At 49.9% G+C, this 19,460-nt stretch overlaps 2 protein-coding genes across 6 annotated transcripts in view; both read left to right on the forward strand.

Moving 5' to 3' along the window:
* XRCC1 (X-ray repair cross complementing 1) overlaps nt 1-1,133 on the forward strand; it is a 28,350-nt gene extending 27,217 nt beyond the window's left edge. For all 3 annotated transcript variants that reach the window (XM_016192460.2, XM_016192461.2, XM_060186223.1), the window contains 2 exons: nt 762-837; nt 948-1,133. In XM_016192460.2, the coding sequence (XP_016047946.1) occupies nt 762-837; nt 948-1,061 (190 nt within the window). In that variant the 3' untranslated portion in view covers nt 1,062-1,133. The remainder of the gene's footprint in view (nt 1-761; nt 838-947) is intronic.
* A 3,163-nt stretch (nt 1,134-4,296) lies between these two features.
* Nucleotides 4,297-18,300, forward strand: ETHE1 (ETHE1 persulfide dioxygenase). Of its 3 annotated transcripts, none has more exons than XM_007532884.3 (7): nt 4,297-4,452; nt 4,879-5,023; nt 5,477-5,625; nt 14,847-14,976; nt 17,336-17,425; nt 17,793-17,909; nt 18,103-18,300. In XM_007532884.3, exons 1-7 carry the CDS (start codon nt 4,372-4,374, stop codon nt 18,153-18,155), a joined length of 765 nt encoding a protein of 254 aa, XP_007532946.1. In that variant the 5' UTR covers nt 4,297-4,371; the 3' UTR covers nt 18,156-18,300. The 3 variants fall into 3 exon arrangements, with proteins under 3 accessions (XP_007532946.1, XP_016047952.1, XP_016047950.1); XM_016192466.2 differs by having other exon boundaries at nt 4,340-4,495; XM_016192464.2 differs by having other exon boundaries at nt 4,344-4,516.
* Nucleotides 18,301-19,460: the final 1,160 nt, after the last annotated feature.

Genomic DNA, 19,460 nt, shown 5'->3' on the forward strand with positions numbered 1-19,460 from the left:
AAGCCAGAGCTGAACAGGGTTCTGGAAAAGAAAAAAGATGAGTGCTAGCAAGATAGCTTGCCTGGGAAGATGGCAGCTTCCCGCTTACAGCCAGCCCAGGTCTGAGCCCCCACTGCACTGGAGGGAGCTTTGGTGCTGTAGACTCAACCCTGTCTCCCTCTGTCTGGTTTTTTGTTTTTTTTTGACTTTTTTAAAAAATATTTATTCCTGTGATCTGGGAGGTGGCACAATGGATAAAGCACTGAACTCTCAAGCATGAGGTCCCGAGTTCAACCCCCAGCAGCACATGTACCGGTGTAATGTCTGGTTCTTTCTCTCTCTCCTATCATTCTCATTAATAAATAAATAAAATATTTTTAAAAAATATTGATTCCCTTTTGTTGCCCTTGTTGTTTTATTGTTGTAGTTATTATTATTGTCATTGTTGTTGGATAAGACAGAGAGAAATGGAGAGAGGAGGGAAAGACAGAGACGGGGAGAGAAAGACAGACACCTGCAGGAGTTGTGAAGCGACTCCCCTGCAGCTGGGGAGCTGGGGGCTCCAACTGGGATCCTTACACTGGTCCTTGCGCTTTGTGCCTCGTGTGTGCTTAACCCGCTGCCTCCCAACTCCCCTGTCTCTGTTTTTATCTGATAAAGTCAGCCTGGAGCTGTGAAGCCCTGGCAATGAAGAAAACAAAGTACTCAGGGATCAGGATGTCACGGGGAGGGGAAGCCAGGTCCTGCCATCCTGACGTGGTCTCTGCCTCCTCTCCCGCCAGCGAGCTCGAGGACTACATGAGTGACCGGGTGCAGTTCGTGATCACGGCCCAGGAGTGGGACCCCAGCTTTGAGGAGGTGAGTCCTGGGAGGAGAGGGAGGCCCAGAGCTGCCTTTGCACCCTGTCCTGCCCTCCCCTCCTGCCTCACTCTCTCCCCTCTTCACCTACCCCCACCCCACCCCCGCAGGCCCTCATGGACAACCCCTCCCTGGTCTTCGTCCGCCCCCGTTGGATCTACAGTTGCAATGAGAAGCAGAGATTACTTCCCCACCAGCTCTACGGGGTGGTGCCCCAGGCCTGAAGGACGAGCAGCCATGTGCCCCCGCACACATGCACACACACAATAAGCTTAATAAATGCGTCTTGGTTTGGAGCAGCGGCTCTCCTCACTTGGGAATCTCTAGGAGGTTGGTTTCTGTTTCTTCTGAGGGTCGGGCCTCTGGCACAGCACTCCAGATCAACCTAGATACTGTGCAGCTTTGCCTTGTGTGGGACCCAGGTTTGAGCCTGGTCCCACCTCATTGAAGGTTCAGCGTTGTGACATCTCCTTCCTTCTCTCATGGGGAAAACACACACACACACACACACACACACACTGAAACACCTCCCCCATGTTTAACCCCATGCATCTCCTTAAAGGGGCTCTAGCCTACAAACTCACACTTAATGCTTCTAGAGAAGCTAAGGTATTTCCTTCTAGCATCTTCCTGAGTCATTACCTTTTTTTAAATTACTGGACAGAGTGTAGTCTGGGAGGTGGCACAGTGGATAAAGCATTGGACTCCCCAGCATGAGGTCCTGAGTTTAATCCCTGGCAGCACATGTACCAGAGTGGTATCTGGTTCTTTCTCTCCTATCTTTCTCATTAGTAAATAAATAAATTCTTCTTCTTCTAGCGTTTGCCAATAAATAAATAAATATTACTGGATAGAGACAGAAATTGAGAGGAAAGCTGGGGATAGAGACAGAGAGATACCCATAACCTTGCTTTGAAGCTTTCCCCCTGCAGGTGGGGAACAGGGTCTTGAACCGGGGCCCTCGTTCATTGTTCATGGTACTGTGTGTCCTTAACCAGGTGCACCACCGTCTGACCTCTGGATTACCATGTTCCAGTCTCTGGCTGCACCTAGAAAATGTGGCTGGGTGGCAGGCGGAGCTTGGGTGCCCAGTGGGCGGGGCTATGCAAAGCAACTCCTTTGCAACGAGCCTATTTGCAGCGGGAATGGGCGGGCCTAAGCTAATATTAAGAGCATCCTATTGGATGGATGCCCTGTGGCCGCGTCTCAAGCATCTGAATGCACCCCTCCGGATAATGTCATGTGGGCACCAATGCACCCTTCCTTTGTGTTTTCCGGAACCCATCAGGACTCCATAGCGTCCACTCCCCAACCCACTTTCAGAAGACCCCAGGAGTCTGGGTCGGACCCCTGCCCGCCTCGCCTATGGAGGATTCCTCCTCGGGGGCGGGTTCTGCGCCATTCACGGAGCTGTGCACCTGCCCCCGAGGATGAGGCGGGAGCACACCAGAGCGGCCCTCTTGGTCATCCGCACCTCCACTTCAGGGCGGGGGTGGGGCGTCAGCAGGCGGACGTGCCCAAGGCGGCCGGCGGGGGGCGGGCAGGCATCTTGGAGGGCACAGACGAACTAAGGGTAGAAGGGCCGCAGGAAGGGGAGTAGGGTGTGGGGGGCCTGACTGGAATTAAGCCTGTACAAGAGTTAATACGGAGAAACTCTGACATCCCTGAGACAGCGCCCAGCACAGGCGCCTTCCCTCCCCCAGGTGCAGGCTCCGCTACTGAGTCCACCTGGCGAGGCTGGGGCTGGGAAGCACATTAATAGGTGCTTATTTGCATATCTGCCTGGGGCCTTTCGCCATTGGATGATTCAATGATTTCTAGCCCCTCCCACCTCTGCTTTTCCCGGGACCATCCCAGAGGGCCGGAGGCACCTCCGCCCCAGGGTGGAGTTCCTGGCGCCACAGGTCTTGAGGTGGCTTGCTTGGCACCCTCCCCCTTGTGGGTGACCATGAACTTTCCTGCCCAGTGTAGGCATGACCATGAAGTGCCCATAAAAATCTGCGTGGGTGCGTCCTCAATTCGAAAACTCCAGGTTCTGGAGAGCCCTGGAAGCTTTATCTAAGGCGAGGCTGTTAAGACTTTGGAGTCAGATTGATTGATTGCCTGAGTGATTGGTGTGGAATCTTGCTTTGGGTGACCTCGGACAAGTCACTTCCTCCTTCTTGGCCTCGTTTTTCTCTTATAACGTTGCTGGGATAAATTCAGTCATCATGGAAAGTAGTTACAACAGTGCCCAATAAATGTTACAACTATTATATTTTGTTTTTATTGTGTGTCTAACTAGATTAGATCAAGGACGGACTCTGGGAACAGAAAAACAGTACCCAATGTTACAAATATTAAACTGAGAGGAGGGAGAAATAGAGTACCTGCAGTACTTCCTTCACAACTTGTGAAGCTTTCCCCTGCCGGTGGGGAGTAGAGGTTCAACTCGAGCATGATAACTTTTTTTGTTTTCTTAAACCAGAGCACTGCTCAGCCTGTCTTATGACGGTGCAGGGGACTGGACCTGGGGCTTGGGAGCCTGAAGTTTGAGAACCTATTTGCACAACCATTATGCTATCTATTCCCGCCCAACTTTTTTTTTTTTTTTCCTTTTAAACAGGGCACTTAAATTTCTGACTTACAATAGCGAGGGGGATTGACTCTGGGAGCTCGGAGCCTCATGCATGACAGTCTGCTTGCATAGCTATTATACTCTTTTTTTTTTTTAAATATTTATTTTATTTATTTATTCCCTTTTGTTGCCCTTGTTGTTTTATTGTTGTAGTTATTATTGTTGTTGTCATTGTTGGATAGGACAGAGAGAAATGGAGAGAGGAGGGGAAGACAGAGAGGGGGAGAGAAAGATAGACACCTGCAGACCTGCTTCACCTCCTGTGAAGCGACTCCCCTGCAGGTGGGGAGCCCGGGTTCGAACCAGGATCCTTATGCCGGTCGGTCCTTGTGCTTTGCGCCACCTGCGCTTAACCTGCTGCGCTACAGCCCGACTCCCAGCTATTATACTCTTATCTCTCCTGCTCTCGAGACCTCTTTTTAAAAAGTCACTGTCAAAGTTGTGAAAAAGGACGGGGCGGTAGCTAGCGCAGCGGGTTAAGCGCAAGGACCGGCATAAGGATCCCGGTTCGAGCCCCCAGCTCCCCACCTGCAGGGGAGTCGCTTCATAGGTGGTGAAGCAGGTCTGCAGGAGTGTCTATCTCTCCCCCACTCTGTCTCCCCCTCCTCTCTCCATTTCTCTGTCCTGTCCAACAACAACGACATCAATAATAACTACAACAATAAGACAACAAGGACAACAAAAGGGAATAAATAAATATTAAAAAAAAAAAAAAAAAGAAAGAAGAAAGAAAGAAAAAGGACGGGGGACGCCACAGACTCGCCGTCTCTGGCGTCCCCCGTCCTGCAGGTGGCACCCTGGCCAGCGCGGCCCCTTTAAGGTAGCCCCGCCCCTCCTGGCCCCGCCCCTCCTGGCCCCGCCCCCGGCGCGCGCTAGGGCTCGCGCGGCCCGGCGGAACCTGGTTTCCCTCCCGGGCCATGGCGCGAGCGGCTCTCAAGGTCGTGGGGCGCCAGCTCAGCCAGCGCAGCGGCCCGGGGGCGCCTCTGTTGCTGCGGCAGGTGCGGGCAGGCTGGGCCGGCGAGCGGATCTCTGAGCCGCGGGGTCAGCAGGCAGAACTACCAGGTCCTTTAAACGGGCGGGGGGGTGGGGGTGCACCAGCCCTACCCACCCACCCCAAGCCTGGATCTTTGCAGAAAGAGGCTCGGGGCTGAGCTCAGCGAGATCTGGGGACCCCTCTGGCTTGGAGGCCTGGACTTATGTGCAGAAGAGGGTGCTGGGGCCCGCCCTCCGTTGGAGGGGCTGTTGGGAAGCGGGGGCGCCCTGGTTCTGAAGAGGGAAGGAGCTAAGGACCCGGGACTCCTGAGCAGCAACGTGCAGGGCTCCCGCTCCCGGGCGCGGGGAGAGGCGAGCGCGGCCTGGCGCCTGGATCCCCGGCGGGCGCGAGTCTGGCCCTGCTGCCTCACCAGCCCCCACTCTCCTCCCAGATGTTTGAGCCCAACAGCTGCACCTACACCTACCTGCTGGGTGACAGAGAGGCCCGAGAAGCAGTTCTGATCGACCCGGTTCTGGAGACGGCACCGCGGGACGCACAGCTGATCAAGGAGCTGGGGCTGCGGCTGCTCTATGCCGGTCAGTGTGGGGGTCAGCAGGGGCTGCGTCGGAGGCAGAAGGACTGGGGGACCAGTGGGGTTACGGAGGAGGGGCTGGGGGACCCTGGGTGTGATGGAGGAGGAGCTGGGGGACCCTTGGGTCTGAGGGAGGAGGAACTGGGGGACCCCTGGGTCTGAGGGAGGAGGGGCCGGGGGACCCCTGGGTGTGAGGGAGGAGGAACTGGGGGACCCTTGGGTCTGAGGGAGGAGGAACTGGGGGACCCCTGGGTTTGAGGGAGGAGGGGCTGGGGGACCCCTGTGTCTGAGGTTGGAGGGGCTGGGGGACCCCTGGGTGTGAGGGAGGAGGGGCCGGGGGACCCCTGGGTCTGTGGGAGGAGGAGCCGGGGACCCCTGGGTCTGATGGAAGAGGAGCTGGGGGACCCTGTGTGTGAGGGAGAAGTAGCCCCCCGCCCCCTCCTCTCTGCCCCCCCAGTGAACACCCACTGCCACGCGGACCACGTCACGGGCTCGGGCCTGCTCCGCTCGCTGCTCCCGGGCTGTCGCTCCGTCATCTCCCGGCTCAGCGGAGCGCAGGCCGACTTGCACCTGGAGGATGGAGACCCGATCCACTTTGGGCGCTTTGTGAGTCTGGGGGGGGTGGCGACCCAGGAGAGGCGGGCGAGCCTTACAGGACCTGAGAATCAGGCGGAGATGTTGGGGGGGGGGGGCTGGGGGGACCGGAGGGGCTTGGGGACCTGGGTTTCTGGGATAAGCTTAGGTGGGGCAGCCCGGCGGGAGGCGCTGATGGGTGTGTCAGGGCAGAGCCGGCTAAGTCAACAGCGCTCTTGGGGTTTCCTTGAGCGGAGGGTGGGTCACCTCCGGAAAAAGCTGCTGGAGGACTGGGACTTCCAGGTCCTGGCTGTGGATGGAGCAAGGAGCACCCTCCCTGCGGGGTGGCAGTTGGACCTGGCACACTCTCCTCTTGGAGGGTTGCACTCCAGGTCCCTCTTGCCTCATCCTTGGCCCGGCCTGGCTATTGCCTCATATTAGAATGAGCGCAAGCTTCCTACGCTTCTCCTTCCTTTCTTTGCTACAGACCGAATCAGCAGGTTTCAGATCAGAATTTGGACCCAGTGAGGGGTGTGTGGTGGGAGGGGAATCAGCTGATAGGGCTTTTTTTTTTTTTCCTCACTATTGCTAAAAATGTCAAAGTTTGGCAGACTTTGGAGGACAGAATGTAAGGTGACAGGGTGAGGACTCACTGCCGAGGTTAAAAATCATTTACCTATTTATTTTTTACTTATTTATTCATTTTGCCAGATGGCGAAGGTTCCTCTGAGTCAGGATGTTTGTCAGAAATTATGGGATCAGAGGGTTTAATTTCACTTTGCATTTCCATCCTCTTTCTGGAAGTGGGTGAAAAAATGCATTATACATTGATGTGCATGTTATAGTCGAAGGTGCTGACAAGCATTTCTTGGATTGAAATGCCACAGAGGAATTAGACATGGCTTGGGGTTCTGTGTCAAGAGCCCTCTCTTAAACTGAATGAATGCTTTTTTCAGTGAATGAATGACTATTGAAAGATTTAGATGCACAGGTTTCTCCCACTATCAGAAAGTAGAACGTAGGAGTCGGGCAGTAGCACAGCGGGTTAAGCGCAGGTGGCACAAAGCTCAAGGACTGGCTTAAAGATCCCGGTTCGAGCCTCCGGCTCCCCACCTGCAGGGGAGTTGCTTCACAGGCGGGGACGCAGGTCTGCAGGTGTCTATCTTTCTCTCCCCCTCTCTGTCTTCCTCTCCTATCTCCATTTCTCTCTGTCCTATTCAACAATGACAACATCAGTAACAACAACAATAATAATAACTACAACAATAAAACAACAGGGGCAACAAAAGGGAATAAGTAAATATTAAAAAAAAAAAAGAAAGTAGAACGTTCCTATCTGGTAGGACTTGCTAGGTTATTTGGGAGGTTTGAGATGACTCTAAATTTTTTTATGTATAATTAGAAAAAAAATTACTTCTGAGCACTGCTCAGCTCTTGGTCATGGTGATGCTGGAGATTGAGCTGGGACCTCAGAGCCTCAGGCATGAGCCATAATCACTGTGCTGCCTACCCTGCCCTCCGGCAGGTTTTTGTGTGGATCTATGTTTTCACTTCTCTTGGGTGCTTATCCCACAGCAGAATTGCTGGGTCACATGCTAATGCTGTGCTGAAGACTTTAAGGAGCTGCCGAAGTGCTCTCCAATAAGGCTGCAGAACTTTATGTCTGTGTGCTCCTGGGGATTGAACTCAGGACCTCATGCTTGAGAGTCTAATGCTTTATCCACTGCACCACCTCCCGGACCACTATAATATTTGTACTTTTTAAAATAACATTTAAATATATTTATTGTTGGACAGAGACAGAAAGAAATTGAGAGGGGAGAGGGAGATAGGGAAATAGAGAGACACCTGCAGCCCTGCTTCACCACTTGTGAAGCTTTACCCCTGCAGGTGGGGACCAGGGGCTTGAATCTGGGTGGGTCCTTGCACATAGTAATGCGGCTTAACCAGGTGCACCACCACCTGGCCCCTCTTTTTAATTTATTTTTCTATATTTATTTATTTTCCCTTTTTTTTGTTGCTCTTGTTGCTTTTTTTTTTTTAAATTGTTGTAGTTGTTGTTATTGATGTCATCGTTGTTAGATAGGACAGAGAAATGGAGAGAGGAGGGGAAGACAGAGAGGGGGAGAGAAACACAGACACCTGCAGACCTGCTTCACCGCCTGTGAAGTGACTCCCCTGCAGGTGGGGAGCCGGGGGTTCGAACCGGGATCCTTATGCTGGTCCTTGCGCTTCGCATCACGTGTGCTTAACCCACTGCGCTACCGCCCAGCCCCCTAAAATATATTTATTTTTTTTTATTATCTTTACTTATTTATTGGCTAGAGACCGCCAGAAACTGAGAGCAAGGGGGAGATAGAGCAGAGAGCCAGAGAGATACCTGCAGCACTGCTTCACCATTTGTGAAGCCTTCCCCCTGCAGGTGGGGACTGGGGGATTGAACCCAGATCCTTCTAACATGTGTGCTCAACCAGGTGCCCACTACCCAGCCCCCAAAATATTTCTTCAGTCTGACACTCTCTCAGCTGAGGTATTTTGGCACGTAAAATATTTCTTTATTAATGAGTCACAGAGGAAATGAAGAAAGAAAGGAAGAAGGTTAATTAGTGACGGCTCAGATAAATTAGCTAGAATGTAAAGTGACATGTGGGGTTTTGAGTTTAGAAGGCAAGAATCGGCTGCCCTAAATGCCGTCAGGTGGGTAAAGCCTTGGACTTCACGCATGTGTTCAGTCCCTGGCACCTCCATATGCCGAAACTGAAGTGTGCTTTCTTCTCTTTCTCGCTCTCTCTTTTTTTCCATTTCTTTTTTTTTAAATTTTTTTATATTTATTTATTTTCCCTTTTGTGGCCCTTGTTGTAGTTATTATTGTTGTTGTTATTGATGTCATCATTGTTGGATAGGACAGAGAGAAATGGAGAGAGGAGGGGAAGACAGAGGGGGAGAGAAAGACAGACACCTGCAGACCTGCTTCACCGCCTGCGAAGTGACTCCCCTGCAGGTGGGGGGAGCCGGGGGCTCGAACCGGGATCCTTACGCCGGTCCCTGCGCTTTGCGCCACCTGCGCTTAACCCGCTGCGCCACCACCCGACTCCCTCTCTCTTCCATTTCTATCTACCTACCTATTTACCTTGTGAAACAAATAAAATAAAATAAAATAAAGGTGAGGAAGAGTGGGTGTTTAAGCCAGTGCATAGTAGAAGAATAAACTTGCTGGGGCCAGGAGATGGGTGGGCTGTGCTCTTTACCATGAGTGAGGACTTAGGTTCTAGTCCCCAGCCACCACTTGGGAGCACCATGCAAGGGGGAGGCTTCCTGAGCAGTGGGGCAGTGCGGTCTCTCTCTGACTTCTGTCCTCTAGCTAGAGAAGAGAAAAAGAATCCCTGGGAACAGGGGGACAGCATAGTGGTTATGGGTTCAAGTCTCGGTTTCCAAGGTCTTCCAGGTCTCTGGTTCAATCCTCAGCACTACCATTAACCAGAGCAGTGTTCTCATAAAAATAAAATAAAATAAAATAAAATAAAATAAAATAAACCAGGACCTGAGAATCACACAGGTACAAAGTTCATGCAAAGCCCTGTTGGAGAAGGGAGGGAGGGAAAGAGGGAAGGAGAGAAACAGTGCCAGGGCTATTGTATGATGGTTATGCAAAAGACTTTCATATATATGTGTGATATGTGCATACACACAAAAATATGCATATGTGCATATATATATCCCCTACACTTTATTGGGGGGTTAATATTTTATAATAAAGGTGTTCTGGAGCTGGGTGTTGGCACACCTGGTGGAGCACCCATGCTGCAATGCACAAGGACCTAGGTTCAAGCCCCGAGTTCCCACCTGCAGGGGCAAAGCTTTTCAAGTGGTGAAGCAGTGTTGCAGTATTCTCTGTCTCTCTCCCTCTCTATCAACCCCTTCCCTCTCAATTTCTGGTGGTCTCCATCCAATAAGTAAATAAATAAAATACAAACAATTGTTTTCACATAAAAGATTTTCATGAAGTTCCAAAGGCCCAGGTTCAATCCCCTGTACCTCCGTAAGCCAGATATGAGTAGTGCTCTGGTAAGAAAAAAAATTACAAGTAGTCTGGGAGGTGGTGCAGTGGATAAAGCATAGGACTTTCTCCTTCTTCTTCTTTTTTTAATATTTATTTATTCCCTTTTGTTGCCCTTTTTTTTTATTGTTGTAGTTACTATTGTTGTTGTTATTGGTGTTGTTGTTGTTGGGTAGGGCAGAGAGAAATGGAGAGAGGAGGGAATACAAGAGGGGGAGAGAAAGATAGACACCTGCAGACCTGCTTCACCCTCTGTGACGGGACTCCCCTGCAGGTGGGGAGCTGGGGGCTCGAACCGGGATCTTTACTCCGGTGCCTGTACTTTGTGCCACCTGATCTTAACCTGCTGCACTACCACCCAACTCCCCCAAGCATTGGACTTTTAAATTTGAGGTCCCGAGTTCTATCCCCAGCAGTACATGTACCAGAATGGTGTCTGGTTGTTTCTCTCCTCTTAACTTTCTTATTAATAAATAAATGAGATCTTAAGAAATTTATATAAAAATGAAAAAAAAAAAAGTGGTCCGGGAGGTGGCGCGGTGGCTAAGGCACTAGACTCTGAAGCATGAGGTCCCGAGTTCAATCCCAGGCAGCAAGCACATGTACCAGAGTGATATCTGGTTCTTTCTCTCTTTCCTCTTAGCCTTCTCATTAATACATAAATAAATAAAGTATTTTTAAATGAAAAAAAAATGCATGAATGGAAGAACGAATGAATCAATTTATCAGTAGAAACAAAATGTAAAAAATAAACTTGACCAAATGGGAAAGAAGCTGAGCGCACACTGACCGACCACCAGAGGGCAGCATGGACCACAGAAACTGCCTGTCAGCGAGCCGCGGGCTTGCGGTGCCTTGTGTGTATGGAGCCCCTGAAGGTGGTTGTGGGGCTGCAGGAGCAGGAAACAGGTGACAGAACAGCTGCCAGGCCGTGCCATGTGTTTGCTTCACGGTGGCAGGGAAGGATGGATTCATGTAAGAATGTGGAGTTCGGCCTAATCCCTGCAGAGTACTGTGCAGCTGAGGAAATCGCTCAAGTCTCTCAGCGACACTGGAGCCTGTGGCGTTAGGTGACCTCTAGCTCTTTATTTTTTTATTTTATTATTTTTTGTAAAGACTATTATGTATGCGACAATGAGAACATCAGGCACATGTGATTCTGGGGCTCAAATTTGAGACCTTGTGTTTGAATCCAGTGCTACCCACTGTGTCACTTCCCAGGCCACTACTTTTTAAAATAGTGTATTGATTTATTTTTAAGAGAGAGATACAGAGAGAGAAAGAGGCCAAAACACTGATCAGCTCTGGCTTATGGAGGGGAGCTTTGGTGGTGCTGGGGATCAAACCCCAGACCTCAGATCCTCAGGTATCTATGTCTATTTTTTTTTTTTTTTATCTTCATTTGGGAGTCGGGCGGTAGCGCAGCAGGCTAAGTGCAGGTGGTGCACAGAGCAGGGACCGGTGTAAGGATCCCGGCTCGAGCCCCCGGCTCCCCACCTGCAGGGGAGTCGATTCACAGGTGGTGAAGCAGGTCTGCAGGCGTCTACCCTTCTCTCCCCCTCTCTGTCTTCCCCGCCTCTCTCCATTTCTCTCTGTCCTAACAATGACATCAATAACAACAACAACAATAAAACAACAAGGGCAACAAAAGGAAATAAATAAATATTTAAAAAATAAATTTAAAAAATTATCTTTATTTATTGGATGGAGACAGCCAGAAATTGAGAGAAGGGAGGACAGGGAGAGAGAGAGAGAGAGAGACACCTGCAGCCCTGCTTCACCACTCGCAAAGCTTTCCCCCTGCAGGTGGGAGCTGGGGGACTTGAACCCAGGGTCTTGTGCATTGTGACATGTGCACTCATCCAGGTCAGCCACCACCTGGCCCCCATGATTGTCTTTTGTATAAAACCATCATGCTTTCTCTCCGGCCCTACTGCACCTTCCTTCCTCCCTCCCTTCCTTCCTTCCTCTTTTTCCATAGATCTCATTTTATGTATATAGAAAGAGGCAGAGAGAGAGAGAGAGAGAGAGATAGGAGAGACCTCCCAGCCAGATGGGAGCCAGGCTTGAATGTGGGTTGTGCACATCTATCCAAGTAAGCTATTTTAGCAATCCCTTCTGAAACATCTTATAGCTTTAAGCCCGAGAGTAGATGTTTCTGTGCTGCCTAATAATAATTATTTGATACCGGTGAACAGATCGATACTGCTTCTTGCCGGCGTTGTGCTTAGCTCCGTAAGTGCGTCTTAGTAGACACCTGGCATTGGGGTATAACGGGGTCTCAAGGATTGAACTCAGGACCTCATGCTTGAGAGTTTAATGCTTTATCCACTACACGACCTCCCAGGCCTCTCTCCTGTTATTTATTTCTTTGTATTGTCACCAGGGTTATTGCTGGGGCTCAGTGCCTGCATGGCTACTCTGCTGCTCCTGGAACCATTTCTTTCTCACTCTTCTCCTTCTCTCCTTCTCCTTCTCGTCCTCCCTCTTCTTCTCTTCCTCCTCCTCCTCCTTTTCCTTCTCTTCCTCTTCTATATTTTATTTTATTGATTTTGGATAGAGACAGAGAAATTGAGGGGGCTGAGTGTTGGCGCACCTGGTTGACCACACACATTACAGTGCGCAAGGACCCAGGTTCAAGCCCCCAACCCCCCACCTGTACGGGGAGGTTTCACAAGTGGTAAAGCACGGCTGCAGGTGTCTCTCTTGTCTCTCTTCTTCCCATCAATTTCAGGTCATCTCTTTCCAGTAAGTAAGTAGTGATAAAAAAGAGAAAGAGAGAGAGAAAAATTGAAAGGAATGGTGGAGACAGAGAGAGAGAGAGAGAGAGAGATGCCTATGCCAGGCCCTTATCCTGTCCGCTGTCACTTCCCGGAACCCAGGACCTCTGCACGCACAGCATGCACTGTACCGTTGAGCTTCCCCCATTCCCGTTAGTTATTCGTTAGGAGAGATTGAGAGGGAGTGAGCCAAAGCATCACTCTGACACATGTGAAGCCAGGGACAGACCCCAGGATCTGGTGCTTGTAAGGTCAGTGATCCAACCACAGTGCCACCTGCCAGGCCACTCCAGTGATTCATGACTCTAGTGATCACATAGCAGTGCTGATTCCAAACCAGAGATTAGATGTTCCTTTCTCTTTGTGCTTCTTAAAAAATATTTATTTATTCCCTTTTGTTGCCCTTGTTGTATTGTTATGCTTATTATTGTTGGATAGGACAGAGAGAAATGGAGAGAGGAGGGGAAGACAGAGAGGGGGAGAGAAAGTCAGACACCTGCAGACCTGCTTCACCGCCTGTGAAGCGACTCCCCTGCAGCTGGGGAGCCGGGGGCTCGAACCGGGATCCTCATGCCGGTCCTTGCGCTTTGTGCCACCTACACTTAACCTGCTGCGCTACTGCCTGACTCCTTCTCTTTATGTTTTTTTTAATATTTATTTTATTTATGCCCTTTTGTTGCCCTTGTTGTTTTATTGTTGTAGTTATGATTGATGTCATCACTGTTGGATAGGACAGAGAGAAATGGAGAGAGGAGGGGAAGGCAGAGAGGGGGAGAGAAAGACAGACACCTGCAGACCTGCTTCACCACCTGCGAAGCGACTCCCCTGCAGGTGGGGAACCGGGGTTCGAACCGGGATCCTTATGCCGGTCCTTGTGCTTTGTGCCACCTGCGCTTAACCCGCTGCACTACCCTTCTCTTTATGTTTTAGTGTTGCATTTTCTTTCTTTCTTTTTTAAATCTTTATTTGCTGGATAGAGACAGTCAGAAATTGAGAGGGAATAGGGTGATGGAGAGACAGAGACACCTGCAGCCCTGCTTCACCACTTGTGAAGCTTTCCCCCTGCAGGTGGGGACCAGGGGCTCGAACCTGGGTCCTTGCGCACTATAACATGTGCACTCAACCAGGTGCGCCACCACCCGGCCCCCTTAGTGTTGTATTTTCTTGCCTTTAGCTCGTTTGAAGTTTTTCAGCTGTAAGTTTTGAGTCTGGGACTCCAGCTTTTCTCTCCCCCCATCCTCTTTCCTCCCTCTGTTCTTCTTTCTCTCTTTTGCTCTCTCTTTCATTTATCTATTAATACTGTATTGGATAGAGACAGTGGGAAATCAAGCAGGAAGAGGGAGATAGAGAAGGAGAGAGACAGACAGACACCTGCAGCCCTGCTTCACCACTTGTGACGCTTCCCCCCTGCAGGTAGGGACTGGGGGCTTGAACCTGGGTCTTTGCACATGATAACATATGCATTCTACCGGGTGCACCACTGCCTGCATCCGCCCCCTTTCTTTCTTTTTCTTTTTCTTTTTTTTTCTTCTTTTTTTTATATTTATTTTATTTATTCCCTTTTGTTGCCCTTGTTGTTTTATTGTTGTAGTTATTATTGTTGTTGTCGTTGTTGGACAGGACAGAGAGAAATGGAGAGAGGAGGGGAAGACAGAGAGGAGGAGAGAAAGACAGACACCTGCAGACCTGCTTCACCACCTGTGAAGTGACTCCCCTGCAGGTGGGGAGCCGGGGTTCAAACCGGGATCCTTATGCCGGTCCTTGTGCTTTGCGCCACCTGCGCTTAGCCCGCTGCGCTACAGCCCGACTCCCCTTTATTTCTTTTTCTTTATTTCTTTCTTGGAAGTTTACCTAGCAGCCTTACAGCCTTAGAAGTGGTGCAGTGGGGGAGTCAGGTAGTACCGCAATGGGTTAAGTGCACGTGGCGCAAAGCACAAGGACCGGCGTAAGGATCCCCGTTCGAGCCCCGGCTCCCCACCTGCAGGGGAGTCGCTTCACAGGCGGTGAAGCAGGTCTGTAGGTGTCTATCTTTCTCTCCCCTTCTCTGTCTTCCCCATCTCTCTCCGTCCTATCCAACAATGACAACAATAATAACTACAACAAGGGCAACAAAAAGGAATAAATAAATAAATATTAAAAAAAAAAACAAGTGATGCAGTGGATAGAGCACTGGACTCTCACGATGATGTTTTGAGTTCAAGCCCTGGCGTCATATGTACCAGAATGATGTGCTCTCCTTCTCTCTCTCCCTCGCTCTTCTCTCTTGTTATTAATATATAATATTTTAAAGGGAAAAAAAAGAATACGAGTTTGCTAGCTGTGCTCCTGGAGTAGGGTCAGGGCTTGGGGGGCTACATTAACCTTGAGGGTCCATCCATCCCTTTCTGGTGACTGAATGTCCTTTCTCTCCCTGCCAGACCCTGGAGACTCGGGCCAGCCCTGGCCACACGCCGGGCTGTGTCACCTTTGTCCTGAATGACCACAGCATGGCCTTCACTGGAGATGCCCTGCTCATCCGAGGGTGTGGACGAACAGATTTCCAGCAAGGTTATAGGCCCCTCTCCCAGCTGGAGATCATTTTGTTTTCTTTTTAAAGGTTGATTAATGGGTGGGGGCAGACAGCATAATGGTTATACAAAGACATTCTCATGCCCAAAGCTCCAAAGTCCCAGGTTCAGTCCCCAGCACTACCATAAACCAGAACTGAGCAGTGCTCCGGTCAAAAAAAAAAAAATTTTAAATTAAATTAAAATAATAAAATTGATTTGACTCAGAACTATTTAATTAATTTATTTATTCATTTATTTATGAGTGAAAGACAACCAGAGTATCTCTGTGGCCTGTGCAGTGCATACGGTTAAGCTAGCTCCTGGCTCAAATCCTGTATTTAAAAACATATGAATAAGCTAAAAAAAAATAGTAATGTGCAAATGAAAGAGTGGATGGGTGGTGAAAGCGAACCAGAGCATCATTCTACTACATGTGCTGCTGGGGGTCAAACTCAGGGCCTCAGGCTTCATTGTCTAATGCTGCTTTCACTGTATGATTACCTCCTGGGCCACCCCTAGATTAAAACTTAAAAAAAAATGTATTTGACAACACATGAGAGAGAAAGAGAGAGAGAGAGTGCTTCACATGTGATAGAGAGAAATACAGAACACAAGCCCGAGCTCCACTCCAGTACGTGGAGAGGCCAGGAATTGAACTAGGAACATGGGGCATGAAAGTCTGATGCTCTACCAGTTGAGCTATTCCCCAACTGCTTTGCTTCCTTTCTTCCCCTCCCTCTCTCTCTCTCTCTCTGATCTCTCTCCCTTTTGTTCATCAGAGCACTTGCTTAATTCTGGCTTTGGTTGGTGCTAGGGAGTGAAACTGGGACCTCAGAGTTGCCGGCGTGAAAATTCTTTTCAGGGTGGGGGTAGATAGCATAATGGTTATGCAGACAGACTGTCATGCCTGAGGCTCTGGAGTCACAGGTTCAACCCCCCAGCCACCATAAGCCAGAGCTGATCAGTGCTCTGGTAAAAAAAAAAAAAAAAAAAAGAAAAAAGAAAATTCTTTGCAGAACCACTGTACTCTCTACCCAGCCATTGTTGTTGCTACTATCGTTGTTGGATAGGACAGAGAGAAAAGGAGAGAGGAGGGGATGACAGAGAGGGGGAGAGAAAGACAGACACCTGCAGACCTGCTTCACCGCTTGCAAGTGACCCCCCCCTCACAGGTGGGGAGCCAAACTGGGATCCTTGTGCCGGTCCTTGTACTTTGCATATACTATCTGCATTTAACCCGGTGTGCTACCACCTGCCCACCCCACCCCACCCCCACCCCCAATTTTTTCTTTTTTCTTTCTTTTTTCAAAGGATCTAGTCAGTCTCAGAAGTTAAAACTCTTGGCATCTGCGATCGATGTTATCGATTAGATGCAGGTCTCTTAGTCCAGGCCACTACTAAGGCAAGGTAAGGAGGACTGTTATGTTTTGAAGAGATAAGTGTCAAAGAATTTGTGGACATGTTTAAAAACCTCCAGATGAATAGCTCCAGATGAACTGCTGGAGGTTCCTGGCCTGTGGAGCTGGAGTCAGGAGTTGAGCAGCTCCAGGGCACATAGATCTGCCTGCTGATAGGGCGGCTGGTTTGCTGCTAGATGCTGTGGTTTCATTGCTGGAGGCGGTGCTATGCTTGGTGCTCAGCTGCTGAGCAGTCAGATTCAGGGGTTCCTCTTCAGATGGGGGATAACTGTTGTTTGCCTCTGTCAATATGGGATTGACTCTGGATTGGATAGGAGGAGGGAGAGACTGGAAGAGAGGAAAGACAGAGCCACAGGGAGCTGGCTTGGGTGTGGCTGGCTGCTTCTTGCTTCCACTTCCCTCTCTTGATATCTCCCCATCTTTATTTTGTCTCTGTGTTTTTGAGACTCCTAATCTCCAGTGTCTATTTCTATCACCACAGTGAAATGGAAGGATGTTGGCCAAGAGGGGAAAAAAAAAATGTGAAAGAACATTCCAGGGGGTTTTGCCTCTGCCCTCAATTTACAACTTGTTTAAAAAAATATTTACTTATTTATATGAGAAAGAGATATAGGGATAAAGATAGATAAAGATATATACACATACATACCACAGCCCTGTTCAGCTCTGGCTGATAGTGATGCTGGGGGCTGAACCTGGGAACTCAAGAGTCTCAGGAATGAAATTCTTACCCTGCTCAAATAAAAAATTTCAAAGGTTTTCTTTATTAGTGAGGAGAGAGAGTAAGAGAGAGAGACAGACACACACACACACACACACACACACACACACACAGAATCACCAAATACTGGGCTTGATGCTTCAAAGTCAAGTGCACCACCTCCTGGACAGCTTCTCCTGTGTTTTTGAACCACTGACCTCTGAGCTTTCCCTCCACAGGCTGTGCTAAGACTTTGTACCACTCGGTCCACGAAAAGATCTTCACGCTTCCAGGAGAGTGTCTGGTCTACCCGGCTCATGATTACCATGGTGAGGGCTTCCTGGAGGAGGCGTGAGACAATTTGCCATCTGGGAGGGAGCAGCAAATTCATTCACCCTCATGAGGGCAAGGAGACTGGAAATCTTAGAAATGCCTCTGGGCAAAAAGATTGGGTTCTCAGGTGCACTGAGTGTGGGTGTGGAAACTGTAGACTCAGGATCCCAAAAGGCTTAGGCTTTTCCCAGAGTCTAGAGCAGAGGGGACCGTGATAAACTACATTTCCCATCATACCCATGGAGGAGGGGCACTGCTTCAGGAGGAACCCAGGCCAGAGAGCTACCCTGAGGCCTCCTGGGAAATGTAGTTCCAGGTGGCCCAAGGCGCTGGCTCCATCTGCTGACAGTTCTGCCTCTCTAGGGCTCACGGTGTCCACCGTGGAGGAGGAGCGGACTCTGAACCCTCGGCTCACCCTCAGTCTGGAGGAGTTTGTCAACGTCATGGACCACTTGAACTTGCCCAGGCCTCAAAAGATGGGTGAGCAACTGTGTGCCTGGACCCCTGGGAGTTAGAGAGGAGGGGCTGGGGGACCTCTGGGTCTGAAGGAGCTGGGGGCCTGGAATACTATTTTCCAAACCAGAAGGCTCTTAGCATTTCTGGGTTTCTAACTGGGGCATGGAGGGTCTGCCCTGTCCTGTAGTTTCAGCCCTGCTGACACTTTTCCTTTCAGACTTGGCCGTTCCAGCTAACATGCGCTGCGGGGTCCAGAACCTCCCCTCCTGATCTCAGCTGTCAGGTGCTTCCAGCCGTTAAGAGCTGCACGAGCAGGGTGAGGGGAGGGGTGGCCTAGAGGAAGACTCTCCTCTCACCCTCTCTCACCAGCCCCTGGAGCTTCTTAAATAAATTACCTTTCTGGCTTTGCTGTGAATCTGACTCCCTGTGTGTTTTCTGGTGGAACCAGTTGAGTTTCTGTGCTGAAGTGCCTGGAGGTTAGTTCTGGGACCTGGGCATGGTGTGGGCTAGGGCGTGGGAGGTTAAGGGAGCCCTACAGAGACTTTCCAACTCACATGAGCAGAAGAACAGAAGCAAACAGATCCAGGGTGGGACATCTCATCTCTTTGGTTCAGAACAACAGCTTGGGTTGGAGCCACCCGCCCCCACGGAGACCCAGAGCCAGGAATTCCACTTCTCCAGGCCTTGCTTTCCATCTCTGCAAAATGGAAACAGTGATGACCATAATAATGGGGTGTCCTGATGACCCAGCAAGGTCGTTAGTCATGTACCAGGTGCTTGGTGCACTGCTTGCCTGGCAGATTTCCTGTCAGAGTGACTATTATTGTCACTATCACTCGGGAGGATCTCCGGGCACTTCCTGGCTTGGAGTGACAGGATGCCTAGTGGTCTCTTTCCAGAGAACAAAGCTGGCATTCATGTGAACAGTCTGTGTGGGTTTGGAACTCTTTTTGCCACCCTTGGTCTCTACTGTCCCAGCTTTAAAATGGAGTTAAATGGCTGGCAGGATAGCTCACCTAGATAGTGTGCCTGCGTTGCCATGAACACAGCCCAGGCTCAAGCCTGGGTCCCATCTCACTGGTGTTGTGCCACCATCTTTCCCTTTCTCTCTCTTATCTGAAATAATGAACTGGGTAAGGACTGGGTAGTGGTGGAATTCAACCTGGTTGAATGCACATGTTGCAATGTGCAAGGACTTAGGTTCAAGCCCCTGGTCCCCACCTGCAGGGGGAAGCTTCACAAGTGGTGAAGCAGTACTGTAGGTGTCTCCCTTTCTCCCTCTCTATCCTCCCCTCCCCTCTCAATTTCTCTATCTCTATCCAATAAATCAAGTGGTTACAAAAAGCTCCCCAGAGTGTTGAGGTGGCAAAATACTAATACAGTACTACTAATAAAATGGAAATAAGAGCAGCTAGAAGTGGTGCAGCAGGAGGGTGCCAAGCTTGATCCCCAACATTACCTACACCAGAATGATTCTCAGAGTCTATCAAGTAAAAAAAGAAAGAAAGAAAGAAAGAAAGTAATGGCTAGAGATTTAAAAGCAAGTGGTCCTGAGTTTGATCCCTGGCATCCCAT

Source organism: Erinaceus europaeus, chromosome 2, assembly GCF_950295315.1.
Source record: "Erinaceus europaeus chromosome 2, mEriEur2.1, whole genome shotgun sequence".
Lineage (NCBI taxonomy): Eukaryota > Metazoa > Chordata > Mammalia > Eulipotyphla > Erinaceidae > Erinaceus > Erinaceus europaeus.